This window comes from Palaemon carinicauda, chromosome 21 (genome assembly GCF_036898095.1).
Source record: "Palaemon carinicauda isolate YSFRI2023 chromosome 21, ASM3689809v2, whole genome shotgun sequence".
In the NCBI taxonomy this organism is placed as follows: Eukaryota; Metazoa; Arthropoda; class Malacostraca; order Decapoda; family Palaemonidae; genus Palaemon; species Palaemon carinicauda.
The window spans coordinates 100564121-100576528 of NC_090745.1; the positions used below are offsets into that span (position 1 = coordinate 100564121).

The 12408-nt window shown below is 34.7% G+C and overlaps 1 protein-coding gene across 2 annotated transcripts in view; it reads right to left on the reverse strand.

The window, feature by feature from the left end:
• Window positions 1-11096, reverse strand: part of LOC137615363 (three-finger toxin 3b-like) — a 35634-nt gene extending 24538 nt beyond the window's left edge. The window contains exons 1-4 of one of the 2 annotated variants that reach the window (XM_068345179.1): window positions 10990-11096; window positions 6078-6139; window positions 1043-1132; window positions 170-630 (exon numbers count right to left, since the gene is read on the reverse strand). In XM_068345179.1, coding sequence (XP_068201280.1) covers window positions 443-630; window positions 1043-1132; window positions 6078-6139; window positions 10990-11081 — 432 coding nt within the window. In that variant the 5' untranslated portion in view covers window positions 11082-11096 and the 3' untranslated portion in view covers window positions 170-442. Of the gene's footprint in view, window positions 1-169; window positions 631-1042; window positions 1133-6077; window positions 6140-10989 lie in introns of those variants that run through there. The other variant, XM_068345178.1, reaches the window with a different exon arrangement.
• Window positions 11097-12408: the final 1312 nt, after the last annotated feature.

Sequence of the window (12408 nt, forward strand, 5' to 3'; positions counted from 1 at the left end):
ATATATATATATATATATGTATGTATGTATGTATGTATGTATGTATATACTTACTGTATGTGTGTGTTCACTAATATAAGATATTGTTAAGAATGATTCACAAGAATATGCCATTAAAAGATTAGATAAAACTGGGAAAGATAATTTATTCTCATAAATTTATACATTGGTTTACAAAAACTTAGAAAATGGGCAAGGTCTTTGTGTGCTGGAAAAAGTACTTTGAAAAATATAAACAATGCTTATTTCCTTTTTGAGGTTTTTGAAAGTGCTCAAGGTGACTGAACCACTGATCATTCATAGATATAGTTGAACTTTAGATGGTGATTCATTTGTTTAGAATGCCATTAGTATTCTCACTTATGTTTTGTTGATGTTATTCCCAATGTTGCTAATTATTATCATTATTGCTATTGTTGTTATTTCATGTTTTGTAATGGGATTAAATCACCAATTTCATGAGAAGGGCTCCTAAGAGGAGAGGTAGGGCCACTGTACTGACAGAGGAACTGTTGCAGAGATCAGTGTTGCAATAGCAGATTTCAGCTGTGACTTCATGATATGTGCCCGACGAACATTCTTCTGCATGATTCAAAAGGGAACAGCTGTAAACCGAGACTTCGCTACCTTCTGTTAAGAAAGAAAGATTAACCATGAGTTGCATAAATAAAGATTAGAATATAGGAATAAAATATAAAGCTCGTCTAATTAAAATCAGAAGGTTATTTTATGCCATATGGAATTAGTGCAATGAAGAAAGGATTACACGACAGCATAAATTGCGCACACGTCATGAGCAGTATGCTCGATGAAACTATAGTGATTTTTTAAGAGTTATTGTCTGGTTAAGGTCAGCAATTGGTTGAGTAATGGCGCTATCGAGTCTGAGCGGGACTCGAACCCCCGTCCGGCAAACACCAGACAGAGACATTACCAATCAGGCCACAACCCTCAACGAATTATAATGAATATTTCTAATGGAAATATTGAAAGAGACCGGGTAATGGCTTTACACTAAGGAAAACATTTTTTGTGAACTCACTAAACTTCCCGGTTGTCTTCAAGCAGGAACCAGAGCAGGGCACAGTTGTGGTAGTCCCCTCGTCCCCAAGGTAACACTGCAAGCAGTAACCTGAAGAAATAATAAGATGATGTGAGGAATAAGTGAACCTGTAAACGTAAACAATCTTGATTCAAGTCATGTACATTGCAGATGGATTAAGCAGGGAAATATATAATGCATTCATAAGATCTTTCACATTCAAATCTAGTCAATTCTTGGTGCGAACGCATAATAAGGTTTGGGAGGTAAAGTGCGTGCGCATGTACGCACGCATAACGATATATATATATATATATATATATATATATATATATATATATATAAATATATATATATTTATATATATACATACATATATATGTGTATATATACTATATATATACATAACATATATGGGTTTATATATTATATATATATACATATATATATAAATAAATATATATATGTATATATACATACATATATATGTGTATATATATTATATATATATACATACATATGTGTTTATATATATTATATATATATATATATATATATATATATATATGTTTATATATACATACATATATATGTGTATATATATTATTTATATACATACATATACGTGTTTATATATTATATATATATACGGTATATATATATAAATAAATATATATTTGTTTATATATATACATACATATATATGTGTATATATATTATATATATACATACATATGTGTTTATATATTATATATACATATATATATAAATATGTATATATATATGTATATATATATGTATACAGTATATACGTATATATATAGATAGATAGATAGATATATATGCTCTATATACATATACAATATATATATATATATATATATATATATATATATATATATATATATATATAGAGAGAGAGAGAGAGAGAGAGAGAGAGAGAGAGAGAGAGAGAGAGAGAGAGAGAGAGAGAGAGTTATTAAGTTGTTTAATAATTAGTACGATTTTCTTTCTGCATGAAACGGTACATTCACTAATTGACACCAACAACAAAATCATTTAGACTTCAGTTATTCAAATGGAAGCATTGCTCCATCTGTTCTACAGCAACATTGCTGCATCAAGCTTATGTCGGCGTCAGTGATCCTTACCTTACCTTACCTTATTGCCTTATTTTTTGTTTGGGTTCCCCCAGGTCCCTCAGTGTGAGGCATCTCGTATATCCACCAGAGAGTTGCTAATGCATCTTCCGGTGTATTTTGCATCTTCCAGTCTTGGATGGTCTGGGATGCATCTTAGGTATTTATCGAGCTTATTTTTAAACACATCTACGCTCACTCCTGATATGTTTCTTAGATAAGCTGGCAGCACATTAAATAGTCGCTGCATTATCGATGCTGGTGCGTAGTGGATTAATGTCCTGTGTGCCTTTCTCAGTTTACCTGGAATGCTTTTTGGCACTATTAATCTACCTCGGCTTGCTCTTTCTGATATTTTAAGCTCCATGATGTTTTCAGCAATTCCTTCTATTTGCTTCCATGCTTGTATTATCATGTAGCGTTCTCTTCTCCTTTCTAGACTGTATAGTTTTAAAAATTGCAGTCTTTCCCAGTAGTCAAGGTCCTTAACTTCTTCTATTCTAGCAGTATAGGACCTTTGTACACTCTCTATTTGCGCAATATCCTTTTGGTAGTGTGGGTACCATATCACATTGCAGTACTCGAGTGTACTACGCACATAAGTTTTGTAAAGCATAATCATGTGTTCAGCTTTTCTTGTTTTAAAGTGTCTGAATAACATTCCCATTTTTGCTTTACATTTAGCCAACAGTGTTGCTATTTGGTCGTTGCATAACATATTCCTATTTAAAATTACACCAAGGTCTTTAATTGCTTCCTTGTTTGTGATTGTCTCATTATTAGGTCCCTTGTATGCATACACCATTCCTTCTCTGTTTCCATAATTTATTGATTCGAATTTATTGGAGTTAAATACCATCCTATTTATCTCTGCCCATTCATATATTTTGTTTAGATCTCTTTGTAGTGAGTTCCTATCTTCATCACAAGTAATTTCTCTACTTATTCTTGTGTCATCGGCGAAACTTCTCACTACGGAGTTTTCAACATCGCAGTCTATGTCTGAGATCATAATAACAAATAGCAGTGCAGCTAATACCGTACCTTGTGGCACACCAGATATTACCTGGGCTTCATCTGATTTCTCGTCATTTGCAACCACTATCTGTTTTCTGTTTTGCAGGAATTCTTTTACCCATTTTCCTATCTTTCCCACAATATTATGCTTTCTCATTTTTTTCTCCAATATGTTATGGTCTACCTTGTCAAAGGCTTTTGCAAAATCTAGATAGATCACATCTGTGTCTTTTTCATTTATCATATTATTGTATATGTTTTCATAGTGTGCTATCAGTTGGGTCTGTGTACTTTTTCCAGGTACGAAACCGTGTTGACCCATATTAAACAAATTATTTTTGACCAAATGGTTCATTATTTTCTTTTTTATTACCCTCTCATACACTTTCATAATATGTGATGTTAGACTAACAGGTCTATAATTGCTTGCCTCTAGTCTTGATCCACTTTTGAAGATAGGGGTTATATAAGCTAATTTATGTTTAACATATATCTCGCTCATATCTACACTCTGTGTTAGCAGTATTGCAAGCGGCTTCGCGATAGTGTTTGCAGTTTTTTTTAACAAAATCGCTGGAACCCCATCTGGTCCGGCTGCCGATCCATTTTTAATTTCGTTTATAGCCGTGACAATATCTGCTTCATTAATATCTATATCCGTTAGATATTCAACATTTTCTTCTCTCATTTCTGTTTCATTATTCTCATTCGCAATTCTTGGCGTGAACTCACTCTTATATTTTTCTGCTAATATGTTGCATATTTCCTTTTTTTCATTCGTTAGCCGTCCTTCAATTCTTAGAGGGCCTATTTCTATTCTCCTTTTATTCATCTTTTTTGCATAGGAGTAAAGTACTTTGGGGTTTCTTTTTATATTTTGAAGTGTCCTTTCTTCTAAGTCCCTTTTTTCATTTTCTTTCGACTATATAATCTTTTGTTCTGCATTTTCTATCTTACATTTTATTTCCCTCATTTTCCACACATTTTTTTTCTTTTGCAAGATTTTTCTTCCACTTTCTAATTTTCTGAAATAAGATCCTTCTGTCTCTTGGTATGCACGTCTTTTGTTTATTGTTTTTTTTCGGTACATATTTTTCAACAATTTTCTTCAGTATTTTGTACAGTATGTCCGTATTTACCTGTATATTATCACTTATAAATACATTTTTCCATTCTTTATTCAGTTCTTCATTTATTTCTGACCATTTTATATTCTTACTGTAAAAATTATATTTTCCATATCCTTCCCAAAGTTTTGTGCTTTTATTAATTCTGTGATCACTTGCTTTGGAATGAACTATCAATTCTATGACATTGTGGTCTGAAATTCCCGTGTTATACACTATTATTTCTTTAACATAATTCACCTCATTCACAAATACTAGATCTAGGACATTTTCCTTTCTTGTTGGAATGTGGTTTATTTGTTGCATATTATGTTCTAATAGCATATCTTGAAGCTTTTCAAATTGCCTCTTATCTTCTGCGCTACTATTACTCTCTTTTTTATAAGTATACATACAACCACTTTCTTCTATCCGTTCTTTCCAATCCACGAAAGGAAAGTTAAAATCTCCGGATAGGAGTATATTCCAGTCTTTATGGTTTCTACATATATCATCTATTTTTTCTATTATTATGTCAAACTCCTTAGTATTTGGGGGTCTGTAAACTACAATATTCACTAGTTTTTCAAATTCAAATTCTACCGCAATCAATTCACATTCTGTGTTGCTGTATTTTTCACAGACTTTTCCTTAGTTTATGTCTCTTCCATATATTGCGGTTCCCCCTTGATTCCTATTTTTTCTGTCTGATCTATAAGTTTGGAAACCCTTTATCTGGTCATCACTGCCAGTCTCTTGGGAATACCATGTTTCACTTATGTTTAATATATCTATTTTTTCAATTTGGGTTAGTTCTTCTAGGAACTCTATTTTCCTTTTAGAGTTACTCGTGACTAAACCCTGTGCATTCATCACTATTATGGTTTGTGTTTCATTCCCATTATTTAATATTGGTAAAAATATGGATTCTCCCATGCTTCCTTCCTGTTTTGATATGATGTTCTTTTCTTCATTTCTCGGAATTCTGCCATTAAAAAATCCAACTTTTCCATAATATTTGTTCTTTCGCCTTCATACTTATTTTTGTGTGTAAACCTGCAATTATCCCCATATCTGCACCAACCCCTGGCATTATATATGCATTCTTTGTAGTTGGGCTCTATTTGTGGAGATTTAGGTTGAAAGGCCTTTTTTGGTGCATAGTGCGGTACATACGCGGCCTGCTTTTTTGTTTCATTTTTGTTTTTCTTTTCAGTTTGCTGAGTTTTCTTACTCTCATTCATAGTTGCAGGATGCATATATCGACATTTTTTGTTGAAACTGCATCCTTTTCCTTCTTTTAGGGTTTTGCATATTTTTGGATGGAGATCTCTGCATTCGTCTCCATATCCGTCTAAATACGCACATTTACCATATATTTCATAATTATGGCATATCTTTGGATGCTTGTAGTAGCATCTTTCGCCAAATCTGCAATTCCCTCTTTTCAGCCTATTACAGACTATATCTTTCTTTTCTTTTTTTTTTTGTTCTTGCTCTTCCCTAAAAGTATGTAGGTCCGGGTAGAGTCTCTTGGGTCTATTATTTGTTTCCATCTGATAATTTATTTCTTCATAAGTTTGACGTTAGAAAGCATTTAATAATGAATAATAAATCAAATTGGGATGAGAGTCTCCCATTTATGCTTTATGACTTTACATCTATTTTCTTGAAGAGGCAAGCATGATAGCAAAGTTGTTCGAGACATGACACATCATATGAAAAGTAGATATCCAAATATGAAAATAGATCAGATAAATAAAAGCAGCTTACCTGTTTGGAAGACAGCAAATGCCACGATGGCAATTGCAACTACCTTCATGGGAAGAGAAAACCTGTCGAGGAAAAGTACAATTAATCTCGTTGAAAGTATTGATATTGCCACAGTCAACGAATTATTATTATTATTATTATTATTATTATTATTATTAGTTTAATGAGGAACTGTAGTGCAAGCACAAATCGAAACATCATCTTCATCCAATCACCTTTATTACAACGTTTCGGACAATTTGTCCATCATCAGGTTCTGTAAAGTTAAAAACATGCATTGATACAAGCAATAAAAAACATTGGTAAAAGACATGAGAAAAATAAGATAATTTAAAATTATAAATAAATAATACTTAAAACACTTTTCTGCTGAAAGCAGAGTTATCTAGGTTTAGTTTGGGTTGAAGTTTTTCTATGTAAAATGTTTCCAATACTCTTAGCTCGGTCTCAAATCGAGCTTTACATATAATACTAAAATCAAGATGATTAAAATTGGTGTTACACACTCCATGGCAATGATCTCTTATAGAGGAATGAGAAGGCTTACCTAGCGGTAGAAGGGTCCTTGAACTAATGCCCCTATGTTCAAAGGTTCTGGTAGACAACAATTTTGTCGAACTACCCACATATTCCGAACTACACTTCGGACACACAAATTATTGGAAACATTTTACATAGAAAAACTTCAACCCAAACTAAACCTAGATAACTGCTTTCAGCAGAAAAGTGTTTTAAGTATTATTTATTTATAATTTTAAATTATCTTATTTTTCTCATGTCTTTTACCAATGTTTTTTATTGCTTGTATCAATGTATGTTTTTAACTTTACAGAACCTGATGATGGACAAATTGTCCGAAACGTTGTAATAAAGGTGATTGGATGAAGATGATGTTTCGATTTGTGCTTGCACTACAGTTCCTCATTAAACTGCGTTTCCCCTCGTCTGAGAATTACAGAACTACCATTTTATTATTATTATTATTATTATTATTATTATTAGCAAAGCTACAACCCTAGTTGGAAAAGCAAGATACTATAAGCCCAAGAGCTCCAACGGGGAAAAATAGTCCAGTGAGGAAAGGAAATAAGGAAATTGATAAACAATATGAGAAATAATGAACGATTGAAATAAAATATTTTAAAAACAGTCACAACATCAAAACAGATATTTCAAGTATAAGCCATAAAAGACTTATATCATTTGCTGCAAGTTTGAACCTCTGAAGTTTTACCAATTCAACTACCCGATTAGGATGATCATTCCACAATTTGGTCACAGCTGGAATAAAACTTCTTGAATACTGTGTAGCATTGAGCCTCGTGGTGGAGAAGGCCTGCCTATTAGAATTAACTGTATGTTTAGTATTACGAACAGGATGGAATTGTCAGGGAAGATTTTAATGCAAAGGATGATCAGAATTATGAAAAATCTTATGCAACATGCATATCGAACTAATTGAAATACGGTGCCAGAAGTTAATATCTGAGGGTTTCCTTACCGTGGCCTGGCCTGGTAACCTGTTTGTGAACAGTGTCCGATTTCTTAACAGTAAGGTTACTAGGACACGATTGTGTGACGGGCTGAGAGAGGCTGTGACTAAGAAAGCAACTGAGTAACTTTATTACAGAACATCCGTTTATATATACATAAACTCCAGGCAAAAAGGGCATAAAAACATAACTCGCAATTTCATGTTCAACCGACAACCGCACCAGTTAACCGTTAACGGTGAGAAAAACAGACATCTTATTTCAGATCCCTATCAGTGGGAGGGGAGAGTGAAGATAAAAGCATAATATATACAAGAAATGAAATGTTACTATGTACGATTGTGTGACACACGGTTGGTACATGGCTCCCCCCCTGTACATGTATTCACCCTGTACATGTTGAATAGGGCGCCCTGATCTAGAGAGGCGAACTGTAGGTGGGTCATCTGGCAGGAGATAAGCAGGTTTTAGACGATCACTGGAGTCCCTGTCTTCTTTGCCACGAATGTTTAGTAGGAATGCTTTCGGACTGCATCACGGGGTAGGCGTGTATGTCCTATGGCATTCACATCAGCTTCGGTTGACGTTGAATAGGCGTCCTCTTTGTCAGGAGTGAAGGCATTGATGGAGGTCTTGAAAGTCGTGAAGTGGCTGTCCGTAAGGGCATCGGCTTTGGTCATCAAGTCTTTTATTGGTAAACTATTGACATCGGGTATGGCAGCACGTACAGGTTCGGGTAAACGGCGTATCCAAAGGGCACAAAGTAGGTTCACCTCACGAGGAGAGCCGTCTGTGGCAGGTTGCAGGCGAGCGATAGTGGTCATTTCCTTGAGGGCGAGCGAAGCCCTTTGGTCCCGCAATGGTTGTTGAGAGAGCTAAAAAAGCTTTGCCAAACGGGCGGCTGGCGACGGCGAGTATTGCTGCAGAAGGTATGTTTTGAGGGTGTCATACACTATTGGGGTGTCTCCTTGTTCACAAAGCCAGTCGGATATTTCCGGGAAGGTGTCCTCGGGTATCGCTGCGAGAACATAATCTGCTTTGGTGGTTGAGCGAGTCACGCCCTTGTTGCCGAACTGGACTTCTGCGAGCTGAAACCAAGCAAACGCCTCTCCGCTGGCGAACGACGAAAGTTTCGATGGGGCGGTGCCAAATTCCGTGGAGTCCGGCATATTACCAATGACGGAGGGTGGGGTGGGGGGGTGTTAGGAGGGAGGAACGAGTCGACTTCCGGGGTCACCAATGTGACGGGCCGAGAGAGGCTGTGGCTAAGAAGGTAGGATGAAGGCAAGTGAGTAACTTTATTACAGAACATCTGTTTATATATACATAAACTCTAGGCAAAAAGGGCATAAGAAACATAACAGGCAATTTCATGTTCAACCGGCAACCGCACCGGTTATCAGTTAACGGTGAGAAAAACAGACATGTTATTTCAGGTCCTTATCAGTGCGAGGGGAGAGCAAAGATACAAGCATATTATATACAAAAAAGGAAATGTCATTACTATGTATGATCGTGTGACACGATTTGTACAATTGGGAAACGATAAGACTATTTGGTCAGGGCTCTAGTGAGGTCAAAACTTGAAAGAAAGATTCACAATTGCACGTCTCCACTTATGATGTCCTTGAAAAGAGATTGAAAAGTATAAAAAGGAAATTTGCAGGATTCAGGCATAATTATCAATCTCTCTCTCAATGGTTTTTTCATCATCTTACAGAATTTTAGAGTATGTAGACTTCGGTATTTGCTAAACATTGGATTGTATGATCCATGACCAATATTCACAATAATGAATAACTGAAATGGCTCTTTTTTCCTTTGTCTACACATACACAGAATAGTCTGTCCTATTTCCACATTCTCCTCTGTCGTCATGCACCTAACAGCAATGAGATTACCAAACAATTCCTCTTTACTCAAAGGGTTAACTGCTGCACTGTTTTTGTTCAGTTGCCATTTTCCTCTTGGTAAGGATATAAGAGACTCTTTAGCTGTGGTAAGCAGCTCTTCTAGATCTAGAAGGATACTCCAAAATCAAATCATTGTTCTCTAGTCTTGGGTAGTGCCATAGCCTCAGTACCAAGGTCGTCAACTGCCTTTGGGTAGAGTTCTCGTGCTTGAGGATACACTCGGGCACTTTTTTACCTCATTTTTCTTCCTCTGTTTTTTTATGTTTTTATAGATTATTATTATTATTATTATTATTATTTTTATTATTATTATTATTATTATTATTATTATTATTACTTGCTAAGCTACAATCCTTGTTGGAAAAGCAGGATGCTATAAGCTCAAGGGCTCCAACAATAGCCCAGTGAGGAAAGGAAATAGACTAAGATAAAAGTCATATAAAAATATAAAACACTAAACTAAATATTTCATACATGAAATATAAAAACTTTGAAGAAACAACAAGAGGAAGAGAAATAATATAGAATAGTGAGCCCGAGTGTACCCTTACGATCTATTTTAATGTTGTTGCTGTTCTTGAAATATTTCAATTGTTCATAATTTTTGTGTAGCTTATTTATTTCCTTTCCTCACTGGGTTTCTTTCCGCGTTGGAGTCCCTTGACATAGCACCCTGTTTTTTCTGACTATGGTTGTAGTTTAGCAAGTAATAATGATAACGATAACGATCACTGAAATTTTTCTTTTCAATTTACATAAAGATAATAAATCGAAAGTGAATTGAATCTTGCAATCGTTCTTCAGTTCGAAGAAGTCTTTAAAGATCTAATGGAGTCCATATACTTTTCTACAATATAAATACTGGCAAGCTTTCTTGGACCTTGTTTTCTTTTTTTCTTTTTTTCATCAGGAAATCACTAAACTGGGGATTTATAAGACTGGATTTATGTATCCTGTTAACACCGTATGTTGCCAGAAAACTCCAAATCAATTAATTAATCACACTGTATTTCCTTCGTTGGAAGTTTGCCTTGCACGTTAATGCTCTTTCTTATCTTGTTTCATTCAGATGTGGACACATTTTGAATAATGATATTGACTAACTTTCCTTAAAAGGATGTTTTCTGTGAGCTGCGAAATATAGTAGGAGGTAATAGAAAGCAAAAAGCTCGGGGCGGGGGGAGCTTGAAGGTTTCGTACAGCAAACCTAGTGCAAAAATGAATTTATCATTGGATCTGAAAATCTTGATACGGTATAATCTCTAAATTTTGAAGTCCTTCAAAGTTAAAAATCGTCTTGGCATAAGCGAATATTCCATGTCTACTCTGCCATATGTTAATCTCCAATTAGAAGTATACCGTTGTCTGCTAGATATGCAACGGTAGTGCAGGAGACACCAACATTCAAATTTAGATAGAGAATAAATACACACACACAACACACTCACAAATAATATTACGAAGAATGAAGTCGATAATCGTATGACTTCCGAAAGAAAAACTTACATTCTTGAATAAAAGAATCGGAGAGGTCGCTGTAGACTCCTTCGCACTCGCCACGGAACTGCTAGAGGGAGGGGCCACACGTATGGTCTCATAAGTTTTAGGGGATGTGGAGGATGTTGGTTATCTAGATAGAAAGACGTAACGACTTCTCATGATACCATAGTGCCCAGGCCTCCGAATGGGGGGATATGGCGGGGCCTAATTTCAGAGAGATAAAGTCACCCAACTTGTACAACGCCTCCGTGGCCCACGACCCTCGCGAGTGGAAAGTTCACTGTGGATCATGAAAATAAAAGAAACATTCTTTATCCTTTGTTTTTTCTTTAACTTTTTTATTTTTTATTTTTGGATTTATTAGGAAAATATGTTAGATGACAAATATGTAACTTTATAACATTAAAACAACCAAACAAATATTTCACAGATTAGATAACTGAAATTTGACGAGCATTTAATACTTTATACTGATAGAATGAATAATGACACATATAATTATTCAAATTACTTTTATTAATCACGTTCCGAGAATTTTCATTTTCTTCGCTTTTCTTGATGAACTAATATTCCTATTCAAAACACGAATTCCAAGGAATGCACAATATATAACAAAAGCTTTAATTACTTCTTAGGGTAATGTGATGGCATAGATTTTAAACCTTGATAATCAAATCAGCATTTTATCTGTTACGCGTTTTCTAAGTTTTAGATATTTTCCCCTTGATGGCAATTAGTTTTCCCATAGTTTTTAAATGACTGGAAAACTCTTCGCTCGATTGCAGTAGTTTTCTACGTTCAATCTTCCTTCGTTGATATATTCCCAAGGAATTCACGTTGAGGAAACTTGCAAGCTTTATAACCACCTACATATTTTAAGCGTCTATCTTACAGCACATTTTATAATGCTTATTTTTTTCAATTTTAAATTCTACAATGTCCTAATTTTGCAAATCATTATTAAATTCCAATGGTGAACAAAACATCATAGCTGATAGTCACAGCTCTTTTTGGGTAGAATTTTCTTCATCCACAAAGATTACGTTATGTTCAACCAGGTTTTTTATAGATTATATATGAAAGGTCTATTTTGGTGTTGTTATTGTTCTTAGAATATTTTACATCAATTGTTCATTACTTCTCTTGTAGTTTATCTATTTCCTTATATCCTTTCCTCACTGGGCTATTTTTCCCTGTTGGAGCCCTTGGGCTTATAGCATCCTACTTTTCCAAGTAGGGTTGTAGCTTAGATAATAATAATAATAATAGTAATAATAATAATAATAATAATAATACTGAAAAATGAACCTGGTGTCATCATATCTCTTTGAGCGGTGAAGTTTGATCCTAAGAGTGTCCTGTCTTTGCCTACAATGTGGGATATGATTTGGTGCTTTAATGTGTGACGGTGCCGAGAGAGAGGTT